We start from the raw sequence: 17281 nt of genomic DNA, 5'->3' as shown, positions 1-17281 counted from the left end.
GGAAACGATTTCCTAAACAGCAAAAGAGGAAGTGTTCGAGTTTACTGAATGTGAAATAAAACACAATAATGTTCACGACTTTTTCCTCAGACGTCGTGGAGTTCCAATCAACATTCAAATACGATCAGTGAGTGATCTTTTGTCCAGATCACATTTGCCTATTGGTTGTGTAATGGGTGTTTTTCCTTTCGTACAGAACGGTTGATTTGCTCTCGCGCAGCGTTTTGACTGATCCGCCGGCGGAGAAATGCGACGCCTTCACCAACACCATCTCACCAAGGAGTGTCTCCATCCAGACAGAGTCTCCAGTCACGGGGATTGTGCAGCTAAAGGATGGGAATGAGAAGAAATTGGCGCAGTGGCTGCAGAAAATCCTGCCACTGGTTGAAGAGGAGCTCAGAATGGGAATGTCACCGTGTCTTCAAACGTTTTCAAGCAGAGAATCTCAATCACCAGCGAAGATAAGCTTCCTGGAGTGTCTCAATGTCAAGATTCCCGATGTGGCGAGTGGGAAATTAGTCAGAGGTGCAGCCACGTGGCTCTCTCTGGCCACCGGAGGCGCTCCATCTCTCGCTCTGGCTTGTACTACGGTCCACGAATCCTGGTGTGAACACAACACGCCAAGTGTCATTCTCTACGTCCCCAAACGAACAGACTCTCAGGGAATTGGCGGTGTTAACTACACAGAATCTCAGACAATTCCCGTCAAGTCTTGCATTCAAATCCTGTCCACAAACTCTCACAACAGAGACATCTTCGCAGGCGGAACAGTTCTGGGTGACTTGTACATTTGGCATCATGAGCAGCATCAAGAGAGAGACTCTGTCAGGGAATTGTTCTCAGGAACCACTCAAAATGGGGAAATTGTGGCCATGTCTTGGCTCAAGCAACGGCCATCCTTGCAGGATGTGAATCTCCTGACTTGCCACACGGATGGTGTGGTGGAATCCTGGAAAATTCTGGCCAGCACGCAAGTGATTCACGAGAAAACCTTCAGAATCTCAGCCAAGGGACAAAAATTCCCAGCCATTGATCAAACATCCACTCTCAAGACAATTGTCTCAATTGACGATCGGAGTGAATTTGTGATCGGAACTGAGGATGGAAGAGTGATTCTCTGCTCAGCTAATCAACTGTCAACCATCCGAGGAGCGAAGAATGTCTACGATCCCGTCCTGGCAGACTTGGAAGCCCATCAATTCCCAGTGACTTCGCTGCAAATGGTTTCTCACGGAGGACGACAACTGCTCGCGAGTTGTGACTTGACTGGAGAGGTCTTCTTTCATGACATCACAGGGTAAATTATGTGATTTAATATCATATTCTTTCCCTTAAAAGCTCCCTTTCGTTCAGATCAACATCAGCAGATCCTGTGGTCATCCTCAAGATGCCTCTTCCCTTCAAGAACACCATTGCAATTGGCAAGAATCTTCAGTTCATCGTGAGTCCCGGAGAGTTTGGTAGTCTGGAGATTTTCACAGCATCTTCCGGACTAAAGTCCTCAATCGATGGCAATCTGAGAGGAAAAGGCAACGTTTTGGCCATCAGCAACAACAGGTGATAATTTATTTCACAACACAAACTGGAGAGAAACACTAACTAAAGAAAATCAACTTCCAGTGAATGGATCATAACTGGAGTGTACGAAGGGAACTTCAACATCTATCGCATCACTCTGTGAGCTTCTTTACCTTCTCCATCACATCATTAATTCCGCCCACCATGTAGAAAGCAATCTCCGGAATGTGATCCATGTCGCCACTGAGGATCCTCTGGAATCCATCAATTGTCTGCTCCAGCGCCACAATCTTGCCCGGCATTCCCGTGAAGACTTCGGCAACCTGGAAGGGCTGCGAGAGGAATCGCTGTATCTTCCTGGCTCGGCCCACAATCAGCTTATCCTCCTCCGATAGCTCATCCATCCCCAGAATAGCGATCACGTCTTGCAACGATTTGTAGTTCTGCAGGATCTTCTGCACGCCACGCGCAGTGTTGTAGTGATCCTCACTGATGGCATTGGGATCCATGAGGCGCGACGTGGAGTCCAAGGGATCGACAGATGGATAAATGCCCAGTTCGGCGATGGCGCGCGAGAGAACAGTCGTGGCGTCGAGATGGGCAAAAGTTGTGGCTGGCGCTGGATCTGTGAGATCATCGGCTGGCACATACACTGCCTGGACAGATGTGATGGAGCCTCGATTGGTGCTGGTGATTCTTTCCTGCAAATTCCCCATGTCCGTGGCCAGAGTCGGCTGATAGCCCACAGCTGAGGGAATTCTGCCCAACAGTGTCGACATCTCCGATCCAGCTTGGGTGAATCTGAAGATGTTATCGATGAAGAACAGCACATCTTGTCCCTCATGATCACGAAAGTACTCAGCAATCGTGAGACCAGTGAGAGCGACACGAGCTCTGGCTCCCGGAGGTTCATTCATCTGTCCATACACCAGAGCCACCTTGGAAGAGTTGTCCTTCAGTGAAATCACGCCTCCTTCAATCATCTCGTGGTACAAATCATTTCCCTCGCGTGTCCTCTCGCCAACGCCCGCGAACACTGAGTATCCACCATGAGATTTGGCCACATTGTTGATCAGCTCCATTATCAGAACAGTCTTTCCCACGCCAGCGCCGCCAAAGAGGCCAATCTTGCCACCTTTCGTGTACGGCGCCAGAAGATCCACGACTTTTATGCCCGTCACGAGGATCTCCTGCTGCACATTTAGCTCCACAAACTCCGGAGGATCCGTGTGAATGGGGCGAGTGTCTGTGCACTTGATGGGGCCGCGATCATCGATAGGATCGCCTGGAAGAGAACACTGATTACTCAGAAGCCAACCTAACAGCAATTAATCGCATAATTCACCTATAACATTCATGATCCTCCCGAGAACTCCCGTTCCCACCGGCACCGAGATGGGGTTCAGTGTGTTGCAAACTCCCTGTCCGCGCACCAAACCATCAGTTCCGTCCATGGCGATTGTGCGAACGACTCTGTTGCCCAAGTGCTGAGCCACTTCGAGGATCAGCGGCGGGCGATCTTGGCGCGCAACCGTGAGCGCTGTGTAGATGCTCGGCAAATCCAAGTCATCCTCAGTGAAGCTCACATCAACCACAGCTCCAATAACTGCAATTATCTGCGATGAGAGTGGAAAATTTATTTTAAGACTCACAAATATATATCAAATTTGATCTCTTCACACATTCTTCAATTTCTTCTTCATCTCTTCGTCCCTATTCTGAGAGAAAACTGTGGGAAACACACGAAAGGTGGTTAATTTTCTCCTCATCTTCTCAATCTTCAATGCAAATGTTCAGTTCAACAAGGCTTTATCTGGTGATTAATAAGGCATTATGTTAGGTAATTTTCATGGAGTATATAAGCTTCAACTCACCTTTCCCTGCTTCGTTTGGTTCGAATCCTTTCCGCGCACCTTTTCCACGGTCTTGCTGACAATGTCCTTCATCGTCTCCGTATTGACTGAAGTCACGGGCGTTTTGGCAGGCTTCGCATCGCCCACATCTTCATCTTTGCAGCCGCCAAAGCGCAAGAGAAGAGAAACAAAAGGATTTATTTCAGGTAATTTCTTGTCTTTCTTCGCGGCTTCTTCACTCTTCTTCCTTTTCCCACAAGGTTTGGATATCAAGATATTTGGCCCAGGAATGCTTGAGGTTGCACCAGCACGATATTCCCTACAAGGATCATCTTGTCTCTCCTTCTTTTCAGAGATCCCCACATCTTCAGGCTTCGTGGTGTGGGCGACACAAGGATCAGGATCGAGTGGCGCAAAGGCAAACATCACGGGATCAATGTTGTGTCTATAGCAAGGACTCTTTGAATCGGTTTCTGAGCAGTTCTTGAACGGTTTCGAAGGCTTCATATCAGGCGAAATGACATTCTTTTCAGTTGTCAAAGCTTCATCTTGGTCTAATATATGTTCCTTCGCGGGATCCTTTTCGAGAACTGGAGGCAATTTCCCATTCCAATTCCCACAAGGATCAGACCCGTTCAGGATTATTTGGTACATGGAGGAATCGACATTGAATCCAGCGCATCTTTTCTTGGCTGAAGAACTCTTGATCCCAAAAGATTCATTAGATTTCCCTTCGAGACTTGATTTGAGAGAGAAATCTTGAGATTTGGAATCAACTATCTCGTTATTTCCAGTGACAATGTGCCCCAAAGGAATGAGTTTCTTGATCTTCAAGCGGATATCTTGCCTGTCTTCAGGGTTTTCCTGAACTTCTATCAAATCTACCGGTTCAGCAGGCTTCTGCAGGTCCTCAATAGTCTCCTTCCCCGTGGCAATGAAGCCCATGGGAAAGAGCTTCTTCACTTTCAGAGAAACATCAGGATTGGCAACAGTAGAGGCTGCTTTAGTGTCCTTACCGAGTTTCTTGTTGCGATCCTTGCGACAAGGTTGGCGATCTCTGCAATCCAGCATCGTCAGCTGCTTCGTGGAAATTACTCTCTGACTTGTCGAGTAGTTCCTCAACGCCATTATCCCCATGGCATTCACCTTCCATCCGCCTGCAAAGTCTTCAGAGAATTATTAGAGCAAGAACAACGAGATTTCGCGAATATGGCGTGTACTTACGAGGCCATATTTGATTCATTCCAACTCGAGAAAGCAACATTTTTCGCGCTTTTCTCTGCTTTCTTCGCAAGATCTCGTTTGCTTTTCCTGTCCTAAAACTTCTCCAATCTCTCTTCCTCACTCCAAAGAGCGTCTTTACGGCGAATTTAGCGCTAAACTGCAATTTTCACAAATCCCACGTTCATTTGTTACGAAAAATTAAAAATGGCTCCTTCGGTTCACTTCGTATATTCTCTCTTTTAGTACATTACAATTTCATTTAGTACCACCTAAGCTTCTCAAAATTGTGTCCGCTCATCATTTTTTAAAAATATCATTTTTCGTTACAAATCATCTTCAAATTTCTTTACTGATTTTCATAACTCCACTAATTATACATCCAGCCCAACATCCGTGAACCGCTCTACATCGTCAACACTACGTCCATCATTAAAAGAAACGTGACAAAGTAAGAGGAATAAAGTGTTTTGCATTCTTTACAAGGAACATCCTAGAAATTTTGTCGTGTGTTTTTTCTTCATCATCTGCTTTTGCTTCTCTCAAATGATTCACAAATGTTGTGCCACTCATCGCGCTACATTTCAAAAATAAATCGTAAATATATATAGATTTTTTTTTGTTTTAAATAAGGATATTCACAAACCGGGCTTATAATTATCTAGGACAGAGTTAAATTTAATTATTTGATCTCTAACTGCTGACTCCTTCATCGCCAGCTCCTTCTTCAGCATCAACTTCATGTCCTGCAGATTCGGCATCGACTGGCAATCGCGAATGTTGAGCAGCATGGAGAAGATTCTCTCCCACATCGCCTTCTGGAAATACCTGGGCAGCTTGTGCGTCATCGTCCAGCCATTGTAGCTCTTCGACACATTCATGTACTTCCCAAAGAGCAGCACGTGAATCGTGGCCGCCACACCGAAGAGATCCGTCTGGTATGTCCACGGCCGGTTCTCCAGCATCTCCGTGCACGTGAATCCCTCCGTCTTCACCACATACTTGAACGTCGTGTTCTCTGGAAAGAGCTTCATGTCGATCGACTGGCCGAAATCAATGAGCTTCAGTGCTGAATACGGCGAATCGTAGTTCAATCTGAAAGATAGGATCATTAGTGGAAATTAGGCCACAGAGTCCTCTCTTCACACAAAGAGGACTCGATGAACTCACTTGGATGTCAGCATAAAGTTATCTGGCTTGATGTCAGCATGTATGATATTGCACGCATGGAGATAATCAATGATTGAGAGCATTTGAGTCGTCAGCATGATCACAATGAACTCATGAAGACACTTGTCTGTTGTTTTCTTGTGGAAATTGCATACATTCAGCAATGTTCCGTATCGACATAAAGGCAGTGCCAGTATACTTGCATTGTTTCCAATCATTGCAAATTCAACGTCCACGAATGCCGACATCTGCAGAGAGATAACAAATCACACAATTAACAAATCGAATAGAAAATTGCAGGAAGATCACATTATCATCATTGAAATATATACAAAATGTTGTCATCGTCGAAACATCTCTGGGAAAATTTGCAATGTTTCATTTATAAATGGAAACTAAAAGTCATGCAATATTGGACAAGGAAAACTCACCAGAGATTGATCCATCTCATTCATTCTGTCCTTGAGCTCCAAGACAATATAATACTCCCACAGATTGGCCGGTCGTTCTTGCTTCAAAGCATAGCAGTTTCCCGTCACTTGACACTTTGCACTGCAAAGAGACAGAGCAAGATGAGAAGATGATGGCTTTAGTGATCAACAAGAGAATAAATACTTACTGGTAAACCTTCCCAAATGTTCCTGATCCCAGCAATTTACCCACATCGAGCGTATGTCCATTCATCTCTATCACGGAATTGGGCTTTATCATCTTGACAATGTTCGTGAGGGTGCAACTCTCGAGTGAATCGAGATAGTTCATGAAGTCCGCCTTCTCGAGGAAGGCATTAATGAGATTTGGATTGAAGGGATTCACCACTTCCTGTCCCAGATTGTGATCAATCACCTGCAGTGTCTCATTCATGTCAATCTCCTTGCGCTGATACGACGACACCGGCTGATTGTCATCCTCACTCCAATCATCCTCCGGATTTATCACGCCATTCACCGAATTGTTCATATAAATACTCTGATCACTGTCATTGCCATTCGACATGAAGTCCTGCCGTGCAATCTTCGTGGGTTTGTTGTATTGCGGACTCTGATTCTTGTACAGCGAATTGTTCACCACCGAGGCATTCCTGCTGCCATCGCGCATCGAAATGGTCATCCTCAGCGGATCACTCTCACTCACGTGACTCACAATGTGCGACTTACGCTCGTCCTTTCGCACACTCCACTCTTTGGCCTCAGGCAGCCACACATTGTCTATGTGGTGCACCGTGCGAGAGTCCCCCAAGCTCGGCGGTTCCCTCTTCACCTGCTCCACCTTCCCGAAGATGTCCTTTCGCGTCGACGTGGACATCTCGTGCAGATTATTCGGCGGGAATGTAAATGACGCGTCATCCTCCTTCAACACACTCAGCTCGTGCCTCGCAAACTGCGATTGCTCCCTCACAGAATGCACATCCAGGATTTTTGGTACTTTTGGCACAGGCGGCGCATTATAGCTTCTAGACGTGTACAAATCACCGACACTGTACTGCTGCATGGGAACAAACACCACATCATCGTCCTCTTCCACGGCGCCCCTCGCCGTGGCAATGCCAAGGCGCTCCGGGAGTTTGCTCAGAGATTGACCATTGTGTGAATGAGACAATCTCGTGGACTCACTGAACATTGGTCCCGCCGCTCCACTGCCATTCCCACTCACAAGTCTTACCTACAAAACAGAGAAGAAGAAACACCAGAAATTTATTAATAACCAATTCCCGAAAATCATTGAGAAAATGACATTCTTCATACTTCTCTCTTCACACTTCCGCCAATCTTCGATGTCTCCGCCACTGCATCCGGATCGTGCTTCGCGTAGATCGACGAAGTCATCCCAGACACTGCCATTGGATGCATGCTGGGAAATGTGAATGAATCATTGCCTCTTCGCGGTGATATTTTGCTGCTGTTGAACGTCTTCTTTCCAGCCTGTGGCGACTGCAAGAAGTCATCATAGTAGTTGTCCATGGGAAGTGTTGGCTTCTTCGATGTCGCGAGAACACTGTCCGTGTGATCTTTGTAGACAGCAATTGGCGTACTTCTCACATCGTGATAGTCCAGTGATGAGATCGCACCGTGAAGTGCTTGCGTTGTGGTCACTTGTTGTCGCCTTGTGAGCAAATTGTCCGGTGAATCGTTAGATGATGTGGAGGACTTTGTGCTCCCACGACTCCAGAATGTAGTCGTGCTGGGCTCCGTTGTCTCCCAAATCGTGGACAATTGCTGAGTCGTCTTGGTTTCAGCCACAGCCACTTCGGGCTGCTTCACATCGCACTGCTGCTGCTGCTGTTGCTGCTGATTCAGCGGCAAACTCGAGCGTGGCGTGTGGATGGGCTTCTTGAGATCCTGTTTTGGAGTGCTCACACTCTGTGGCTTGATGAAGAAGTTGAACGTCTGCGTGCTACAGCTATCATTGATGCTGGGCATCGGCTGTGGTGGCTGAGGAGGACAGAATTCATTGGTGTGTCGCTGCTTTTCCATTCGCACACGCTGAAACTTCACCCGACGCATCTCCTCGAAGCTCACCTCCTCATGATCACCAATAGCCTCAGCACAGCACATCAACTTCTCATTCGGCAGCAACTTCACCTCTGCACTCTCCACCACAAATTCATCCTGCTTCTCACTGCGCTGCCGGAAGTTCTCCGGCAGGCGCACACCCTGTTCAAAGCGGTTCTCCACGAAATCCTCCAGCTCTGCTGTGATCTTCGCTCGCATTCCGCGATTCCTGTACCAATTGAAAGCTCGCAATTCCTCTGGCGAAAACACCACAAGTCCACCCTTCGGATAGCACAGAATCTTGTCGTACAGCGGAAACACCCTGGCCGCCAGATCCTCATGCTGCGCCACACTGACCATCCAATTCGGCTGGGGCGCATTATAGCGCACAAAGTTCTCCGGAAGACGGATTGCATCACTCAAGTCATCAGAGTCCTCCATGATGTCAAAGTCCAGTTTCGCGGCGCTTCGTGAGCCCGTGGGAAAGAGAGCACTGCTCTGGGTACGCTTCTTCGCCTTCGTCCACGGTCCCGGCTCCCACTGGTTCTCCTGCTTGCCAGCACTGCCCACAATGCTGCGGATGCCCGACGAGGTGCCCGCCTCCGGTGGCCCATTGAATGTCTCCTGCTCGTCCACGTAGATGGCAATTCCCGCCGGCGTAGCCGCCTGGTAGGGCGTGCGGGAATTGGAGGCGGGCAATTGGTCGACTCTGCCCGGATTGAGGTCCCTCACCACGCCACCGGTGCGAATGCTGCCAACCCTGCTGCTCTGGTGTCCGCGCAGAGAGGTCAAGGCACTCCGGCGCTCCTCCATGTTCGAGAAGAACGTCTGGCGCGTCCTCTCGTCGCTGTAGAGCGTCCTCTGGCCCACGGAGGACAGAAACTGCTCATGGGCCTGCTTCAGCTCGTCCAGCGGTTGCGCCCTCGCGTCGAAGCCCAACTGGTAGATCTGCTCTGCCCGCTGGAAGTTCTCCAGGACCTCGAAGTAGTACGCCCAGCAGATGTACATGTCCGCCACCATCGTCCCGATGCCCTGATTGTACAGTGTGTTGTAGTGCTCATGGGGCGTCTGCTGGGAGTCAATCTGGAGAAAGAATCTCACTTGAGCGTTCAACTCTTGCGTAAACAAGCACATCGACTCACAAATTTGATGTAGATCTTCACCATCCGTCGATCCTGGTGGTACCTCTCATCGTTCTCCAGCGTCGTGATGCACTTTACCAGGACATTGTCGAAGGCGCTCTGCTTCCCACTCTTGGGATAGCACTGCTCAATCCACAGGATGTAGTCGTACCACAGCTCAAGAGGATCATCGCCAACGTACTCTGCGATCCGTCGCTCGAACTCCCTGAAAGAAGAGATAGCGCCCCGGCGCGTAAGTCACCCCGCGAGTTGGATTGAGGGCACTTGTGGCTCACTCTCGCTTCTGCATCAGCTCCCTGTGTGCATCCTGGTGGTTCTCGGCGTGCAGCGCGGCCTCGAGGAGCGTTATGTTGCGACCACTGGCCAGAGGTTGGATGTTTTCTTTGGCGTTGTCGATATTCATGGCTGTATTTCCCCCGAGAAGCAGTACTATAGCTCTTCTACCATCGAAGGGCCTGGTGCAAAGATGGCTTTGACAAAACAAAAAATGTGTTCAAAAGCACCCCCAGCGAAACACAGGTAAAATCACACCACGCGCACCGACAGTCACCACGAATCGCTGCGCCAATGCTCGCTGAAGTATTTTTCACACTTTTCCACCGCGACTAGATGGAGTTTCAGGGCGAAAAGTGCTTTTTGGCGATCTGTGAACACCTCAACCAATGCGCGTTGATACTTTTTTGAAGTTGCTGACTGTCACTGAAAAACAATGGCGGCTGTCACTGTCAGCCAACCGCTTTTCGGCCGTTTAGTACACCGGTGAGGGCTTCACCGGTGTGCTAAAACCCCCAATAAAATGTGAATCGTGGTGAGTGTCATACGACAGGTCGTCGGGAGTGAGGAGTGTTTGACAAAATCTTTATATTGTCTGCACGGTTGCTGGAAATAATATTATTTCTGTCTCTTCACTGTTATATGATTTTTGATTCTCCTCTTGGCCTATTTTTTTCAGGATAGTATGATTAGAGAAGTGAAACTTCTCATTTCAACAGCGTCAAATGCACCAATAATTTATTAGATGCTCGAAATTCAAAATCACCTGAAATGCCATCTTTTTATTAAACACAAAATGAGAAAAGACAGATTTGTCGTGTGACAATTATAAGAAATATTTCTTCTGTACTTCCTTTACTGGTCATCTTCGGCGCGTCTGAGTCAGAGTTCCGGAATTTATTTTCGTCGTCATTCTGTTCGTGCACGTATATAATCTCGCATTTCTCAGTGGAAATTTCATCATAATTCCGTGTAGTTAAATCTTGTGAGTATCTCCAGTGTTGGATTAGCGCCTCTGCCATCCGTTGCACCTTCCAACAGTGACAATCTTTGGGCGTTTTCGCAGAGATTCCTCAAAATCAGAAGTGGCTAAAAATAGCTCACCGGGAGTGCAGTTGACTTTTGGAATTGACCTTCGACACAGAAATCCAAGATGAGCCTCGTGTGGACCCTCATTGCCACCTTCCTGTACGCGGAGATCGTGGTGGTGCTGCTTCTGGTCCTGCCAGTCGCCAGTCCCGTGCGCTGGCAGCGCTTCTTCCGGTCGCGCTTTCTGGCAATGATCGGGCGCCAGGCGCAGATATACTTCTATCTTTTGCTGGCAGTGCTGGTCGTCTTTCTCATTGAGGCCGTGCGCGAGATGCGGAAATATTCACACACCGGCAAGTAATACGTAATTATTTGCACGCGTTCGTCTATTAATAACCCACCCTTCGTTGCAGATCCTGCCATGGAGGCGCACCTCAACGTGGGCATGCAGCACAGCATGCGGCTGTTCCGGGCGCAGCGCAACTTCTACATCAGTGGCTTCGCTATCTTCCTCGTTCTTGTCATCCGTCGCCTTGTGCTGCTGATCTCTGGCCAGGCCACTCTCCTGGCTCAGTCAGAGGCCTCCATGCGACAGGCCGAGAGCGCCACCACTGCTGCCCGCAGCCTGCTGTCTCAGCAGAAGGACAAGAGTCCTGAGAATGACACCGAAGTGAACATTCTCAAGGAGAAAGTCGCTGAGCTGGAGGGCGAGCTGAAGCGTGAGAAGAAGGATAAGGAAGCCCTGAAGTCCCAGGCAGAGAGCCTTAACCGAGAGTACGATCGTCTGACTGAGGAGTACAGCAAGATTGAGAAGAAGCTGACTTCCTCGTCAAAGGAGGATTAATTTCCCACTTTTCCTATGACATTCATTGTTTCATTACTAGCTATTCCCATAAGCTATATCCAGGGTCTTTTGTATTTCATACATTGCGCGCTATAATTTGTGTTTTTCCAGCCAATTCCTAACATTTTCCGGGTGATTCTCGAGCGGAGTTGAATAAATGGCCCGCGAGTACTAAAAATCTCTGTTTTTGTTTTTCTGTTGGTGTCGCGCCCTGGCGGAAGCTGTGAGCATCAGAACTCACAGCATTTAAGTTTTCAGTGGTTGCCACGAAGCGCTAGCGTCGTAAAGCAAAAACGCGTTGGCAAAATATATTTTTGTAGAAAATCATGGAACCTCTCTACCATCAGACGAATAAATTGATACAGGACACACAGGAGTGCTTCCAGCAGCTCAACAATTCACAAGTGGATGTGGCGAGTGTTGAGAGTGAGATTTTGTCAAAAATCACCGCTGTCAATGCGTGAGTTGGGAATGTTTTTCTCATATTTGCTTGCATTTTCACTGATTTACCCGTCATTCTAATAGGAATTGTGAGCGACTTGATGTGTTCCTGTACAAAGTACCTGTGGCTCAGCGGCAAAATGCCAAGATGCGGGTGGATCAGCTGAAATACGACATCCGGCATTTGCAAGTACATGTCATGATATGTCTGGTCTTTCCGGAAGGGCTTTTAGTAATGCTGCTGTCTTTGATCCTCCCTTTCAGGCTGCTCTGAGAGTGTGGCAGGAGAAGAAGAAGCGAAGGGAGATAGAAATCAGCGAAAGAGAGCAACTTCTGAACCGTCGTTTCACTGCAAACACTGAAATGTCGATTGATATTGATTATTCCGTGCAACACCACAATGCAATGCAGAACGCCCACCGAGGAGTGGATGATATGATAAGCTCAGGTAATTCTGCAATATTTCACGGCTTGAATCGCAATAGCAACGTTCTCGGCATGACTTTCAGGTGGCAACATTCTTGATAATCTCCGAAGTCAGCGAGAGACACTGAAAGGCGCCCACAAACGTATCATGGATATTGGGAATACGCTAGGATTGTCGAATCAGACCATGAGGATGATCGAGAGGCGCGTGAAGGAAGACAAATACGTGCTATTCGGCGGAATGTTTGTCACAGTGACGATAATAGGGCTATTTTTGTATTACTTTGTATTCTAGCCCAAAGCCTCTGAACTTTCCCGCCCAACCACATTTCCATTGTTTATAATGTGTCCCAATAGTTCATACTATATGCGGCTTTTGCTAAGGCAAATACAGAAAATTTATTTATTGAATGTTTTCTACACATATTTGAAAGAAGTTATTTTTAAGTTTCCCGCGCTGCAAATATGATCGTCAAGCAGCGCCTCTGGTGATTAACATTCTGAGCGCAACAATAAAACGTAACCTCAAAAGTGCGAATGTGCTTTGAAAACAAATATGTGTTTTTCCGACGCGTGATAAAACCGTGATTTTTTCCAATCAATCTCCCATAAATCAATGTACTTTGCATCAAAAGTGCCTTCTAGAGTGTTCAAGTGTCTTTTTCCGCTGCAATATCGCCAAAAGTGACTGTCTTTCTCTCCGGAGAGATACTTTCTTTCGCGGGAATCGAATGAAAGTCTCCACTAACCTTTCCCACGAATTTTTCTTCGCAAGCATCAGTTCTGCGAAGTTCAGCGATATCAACTTCCTGTCCGGGTAAGCCGTCTTTCACCTTATCATTTTCATGGTATTTGCCGATAAACTGGTCTTTCTCCCTATCGCACAAATTGGTGTCTTTGAGTGCCTTCTCCAGTTCGGTCAGTTCGTTGCATGTCTGCCTGGGAGTTGTGTCTGTTTTAGGGGTTTCCCCGGGTTCTGGCCGCAGATTCCCTTCTGCCACGTGATACTTGCGAACACTGTCTATCGCTTCGTCGGTGAAGAGCTCAGGATGCTCGCGCATATAGCGATAGACGTACAGATCGGCGCTGGAGATTGTGAAGCGATGGGAATTGATGGTCAGAGTGGAATTGATGAGAATATCCTTAGGCGTGTAGTATTCGGGCTGATGAGGATCACACCCTGGCTTCCAGACGCGCTGGGAAGTGAGGAATCGTCCGCCCATGATGCCGGAATTCGGGATTTTGAGCTCCATTATCGTAATTGTGCCGTCGGAAAGGCAAAACTGGAGGATGAACTTCCTGTTCCTGTCCTCTGGATAGGGAGACTCCAGACTGCAGCCGTAGCGAAGGTACTTGTTGACGTTCTGCAGATAGTTGATGATGTCTTTCTTAGGTGGTTTCGCCACCAGATTAAAGTGCGACGCGAGTGAATCTTCCGGAGTGCCGAGACCTAAGTAGGGCGGAATATTGGGCTTTGGGGCCACTTTCTTAGGTGGATGAAAGATAAATCTCTCCCTCTGACGCTTCTTAAGCACTCTCTCGTAGTACTGGCGCGTGAACTCGTCACAATCTATCAAGAGGAATTGTCTGCCATACACACTGACAATCTCTCCAATCATCAGATCCGATGGAGTGTAATAATCCACACTCCTATCTTCCCTGTCCCTCTCATTGGAGGGATATTCAACAGGTGGGTGGTGCAGATTCTTCTCCAGTCGCGTTCGCTTCAGCAACAACGGGAATCTATCTCTCCCCTCGCGATTCTCTTTGAGCTCCTTAATCGAGATTGTGTCATCTTCGAGGTAGTAGAAGAGTTTGTAGGTCATGTAAGTTCCGCCGGGACGATCGCTTTCATCCAGAACACAGTCGAAACTGGGTTAAAGAGCGAATCATTAATTTGTAGGCCAACTTTGCTAATCATTACTGCATGCACTCACTGCAAAACCTTCCCTTGATAGTCGAGAAAGCGCCGCAATTTGCCATCCGCTTGTGGCTTAATCTCAGAAGCGCCAATGGTTTCGGCATAGACGGGATGTGTGTATTGCGCTTCTGGCTCCTGTAATTCAATTCCCTGGCTCAGCATGAACTCCCTGGTGAACGGATCACAGCCTGTCACATGGAAGTTGATTCCATTTAAGTTTAATTGACTGCCAATATTGATGTCCTTCCATGTGTAAAATTCCCCAGAGGGATTCTTCATAATTCTGCTGCGCCGGATTATTCTGCCTTGAGGGAAGCCGGAATTCTGGAATACAGCAATTCACTCATTTTCGTAATATTTCCTCATGGTTTTTGATAGGATTTAACTCGTTTTTGCCACACACTTTATTCAGCGTGAACATATTGATTTTTTGACGTGTGCTCTTGTGCATCAAAATCTCACACTCGAGCTCATGATATATCATGATGAATTTATTAATTGAGTGATGGGTTTTCACCTGAATTTGCGGCTCCAGCACCGTTATCGTGTCATCCTCCAGGAAGTACAGAATATTCACGTAACGAATACGATTGGCATCCTCAGGAAGCTCGGCGACTTGCTGGCGGAAGTAGCCTCTGAATGTGAGAATCATCTTGTCGTACTGCACAAAGTGTGGGTAGAATGGCGGCACTTGGGGCTTCCGGATGCATCCGTACGTGAGAATTGGGTCATACGCTAGGGGATCGTCGGTCTTGGAGATGAATTGCACAGCCTGATCGCGGAAGATTCCAGCGCCTCCGATGGCACAAGCGGGCTCTTCGGCAACACAATAGCCATTCCTTATGGTCAGACTGTGCGACAGATGGTGATTCTGCTTTGTGTGGTCCTCAATTTGCAAGCCAGGCAATTTGGGAAGTCCCTCCATGATGAAAATGTATTTCAAACAGACTGAAGAATTATTCAAACAACAACGTCAAAGGCATAGTTGCTATAGTGATTCTCGCTGTTGGTCGAAAATTGTGTGTTTAATTGTTTGGAATATGCACATAAAGCCCTAAGTGAACGAGGCAAATTGAAATCTAGATGTTTGTGAAATGAGAATTCCACTTGTATCATCATAAATGCATGCTATGTTTGATTTAATTTACTCAAAATCCATGTACAGTTTGGCGCATGAATGCTTGACAAATGGAGAATTAAATTTTTCCATACTTATAGAGTCTATAAATGATTCTTTCGTGGATCACAATTGTGACACTGACTGTAATTCAATATTTCCAGCTTAGAACAAATAGATACAGTGTGAACATCAACATCTCTGCTTCAATGTGCACAAAGGAGAGCCATTCAAGAAGTCAAACTTGAACTCTCGGAATTGCATCAAGCGTACACGAAGTTTCGGCAAACAAGGAAAGTGAATAATGTTCAGCAAATTTGGCAGTTGTGGTTGGAAGAGTTGTGGCTGGAGGGGATTTTTCAGAGCACCGCTGCGGAAATTCCATCATAGTCTGATAGATGTTGCCCCGGAAGTTTCTCAGGCGCTGCAGAATGCAGCACCAATTGTGGCGCTGGAGTCCACAATCATCACACATGGAATGCCTCATCCGCAGAATCTGGAGACGGCGCTGGCTGTGGAGGATATTGTGCGAGCTGAGGTGAGTGTTGAGATGCCATTGAGATGCAATTGACTAATTCCTCTCTCCCTTATTTTGCTCCCTCCAGGGCGCCATTCCGGCAACGATTGCAATTCTCAATGGGCGCATCAAGGTGGGTCTCAGCGGGGAGGAGTTGAGGCTTCTCGCCTCACCTGAGATGAAGGCAATTAAGACGTCCCGTCGCGATTTGGCCCACATTGTCAGCACAGCGGGGTGTGGGGGCACAACTGTGGCCGGCACCCTGATTGTGTGTAATGCCGTGGGCATCCACGTCTTTGCCACAGGTGGCATTGGTGGTGTTCATCGCGATGGACACATTACAATGGATGTGTCGGCGGACTTGGTGGAGATGGGAAGAGCGCCAGTTGCTGTTATATCGAGTGGCGTGAAGTCCATTCTCGACATTCCACGTACTCTCGAGTACTTGGAGACGCAAGGTGTGTGCGTGGCCTCGTGGAAGTGTCCGGAATTGGATTTTCCGGCATTCTATACGCGCAAGAGTGGCGAAAAAGCCACCATCAATTTCAATTCGCCTCTCGAAGCGGCCAAATTAATTGATGCGTCGCTCAAACTGGGTTTGAAATCAGCGATTTTAATTGGCGTTCCCATTCCTGAGGCTTTCGCGATGAGCGAGGAGTCGATCAATGAAGCCATAGAGGGTGCATTGCGAGAGGCGAGCAGTGCTGGTGTTGCTGGAAAAATGGTGACCCCTTATCTGCTGAGTGTCATTGCAAAAATCACAGAGGGACGGAGTTTAGTGGCAAATATGGCATTGATAAAGAATAATGCCAAAATTGCTGCACAAATCGCCGTTGAGCTGAGCGGCATTGGGAGGGGAATTAACGCAGCGCCAAATGCGGCTGAATGTAATTCCCATAAATATTGCCCGGTGAGTGTGCACAGTATTCGCAATAACCTCTGCAATCTGAATCCCAAGCACTCAATTAGTCCTAATTTTCTCGTATGGAATTTTCACATAGAGAACAATAACGTCGTGTGTTATTTAATTTGCAGACCATCATCGGTGGTTCTATTGTTGATATTGGCTACACTGTTCTTGGCGATGTGGATATTCAGGTGAGTTAAAATCTAAGTTCCCATCTGAATTTGTCGTAAATTTTTAGAGAATCATAAATTCTATGAATGAATGGAAGTTTGAGAAAGTTTGCGCAAAACACACCACTGCAATAAATGTTTAAATTCTAATATTTCTTTGTGACCCAGTTGCAGAGGATTTAGCCAAATTCAGGACAAATGCAACCACTTTGCTAATCAGATTAGTTGATGACAAGAATT

The 17281-nt window shown here is 47.3% G+C and overlaps 7 protein-coding genes across 7 annotated transcripts in view; 4 read left to right on the top strand and 3 right to left on the bottom strand.

The window, feature by feature from the left end:
• The first annotated feature begins 68 nt into the window (after positions 1 to 68).
• On the top strand, positions 69 to 1561 carry LOC132264943 (uncharacterized). The gene is made up of 3 exons (XM_059765291.1): positions 69 to 127; positions 197 to 1297; positions 1354 to 1561. The coding sequence occupies exons 1-3, from the start codon at positions 69 to 71 to the stop codon at positions 1559 to 1561; spliced, it is 1368 nt and encodes a 455-aa protein (XP_059621274.1).
• LOC132264091 (ATP synthase subunit beta, mitochondrial-like) lies at positions 1544 to 4301 on the bottom strand. Its single transcript, XM_059764162.1, has 3 exons — positions 3393 to 4301; positions 2864 to 3134; positions 1544 to 2803 (listed from the first exon to the last, which is right to left on the bottom strand). The coding sequence occupies exons 1-3, from the start codon at positions 4023 to 4025 to the stop codon at positions 1671 to 1673; spliced, it is 2037 nt and encodes a 678-aa protein (XP_059620145.1). The 5' UTR covers positions 4026 to 4301; the 3' UTR covers positions 1544 to 1670.
• A 509-nt stretch (positions 4302 to 4810) lies between these two features.
• Positions 4811 to 10082, bottom strand: LOC132264084 (uncharacterized). Its single transcript, XM_059764151.1, has 7 exons — positions 9672 to 10082; positions 9397 to 9601; positions 7508 to 9337; positions 6382 to 7424; positions 6194 to 6314; positions 5763 to 6010; positions 4811 to 5687 (listed from the first exon to the last, which is right to left on the bottom strand). The coding sequence occupies exons 1-7, from the start codon at positions 9797 to 9799 to the stop codon at positions 5231 to 5233; spliced, it is 4032 nt and encodes a 1343-aa protein (XP_059620134.1). The 5' UTR covers positions 9800 to 10082; the 3' UTR covers positions 4811 to 5230.
• Positions 10083 to 10521: 439 nt separating this feature from the next.
• On the top strand, positions 10522 to 11718 carry LOC132262736 (B-cell receptor-associated protein 31). The gene is made up of 2 exons (XM_059762139.1): positions 10522 to 11051; positions 11112 to 11718. The coding sequence occupies exons 1-2, from the start codon at positions 10823 to 10825 to the stop codon at positions 11540 to 11542; spliced, it is 660 nt and encodes a 219-aa protein (XP_059618122.1). The 5' UTR covers positions 10522 to 10822; the 3' UTR covers positions 11543 to 11718.
• A 36-nt stretch (positions 11719 to 11754) lies between these two features.
• Positions 11755 to 12911, top strand: LOC132262744 (probable Golgi SNAP receptor complex member 2). The gene is made up of 4 exons (XM_059762152.1): positions 11755 to 12002; positions 12068 to 12173; positions 12248 to 12431; positions 12493 to 12911. Exons 1-4 carry the CDS (start codon positions 11869 to 11871, stop codon positions 12702 to 12704), a joined length of 636 nt encoding a protein of 211 aa, XP_059618135.1. The 5' UTR covers positions 11755 to 11868; the 3' UTR covers positions 12705 to 12911.
• Positions 12912 to 12985: 74 nt separating this feature from the next.
• Positions 12986 to 17281, top strand: part of LOC132265075 (uncharacterized) — a 61787-nt gene continuing 57491 nt past the window's right edge. The window contains exons 1-4 of the mRNA XM_059765533.1: positions 12986 to 13226; positions 15617 to 15985; positions 16053 to 16874; positions 17000 to 17062. Of these exons, the coding sequence (XP_059621516.1) occupies positions 15752 to 15985; positions 16053 to 16874; positions 17000 to 17062 (1119 nt within the window). The 5' untranslated portion in view covers positions 12986 to 13226; positions 15617 to 15751. The remainder of the gene's footprint in view (positions 13227 to 15616; positions 15986 to 16052; positions 16875 to 16999; positions 17063 to 17281) is intronic.
• Positions 13060 to 15255, bottom strand: LOC132264941 (EF-hand domain-containing protein 1-like). Its single transcript, XM_059765289.1, has 3 exons — positions 14848 to 15255; positions 14347 to 14654; positions 13060 to 14281 (listed from the first exon to the last, which is right to left on the bottom strand). Exons 1-3 carry the CDS (start codon positions 15253 to 15255, stop codon positions 13060 to 13062), a joined length of 1938 nt encoding a protein of 645 aa, XP_059621272.1.

Source organism: Phlebotomus argentipes, unplaced genomic scaffold, assembly GCF_947086385.1.
Source record: "Phlebotomus argentipes unplaced genomic scaffold, Phlebotomus argentipes genome assembly contig_2, whole genome shotgun sequence".
Lineage (NCBI taxonomy): Eukaryota > Metazoa > Arthropoda > Insecta > Diptera > Psychodidae > Phlebotomus > Phlebotomus argentipes.
The sequence above is the reverse complement of the archived record's forward strand: the minus strand, read 5'-3'. Positions and strand labels throughout refer to the sequence as shown.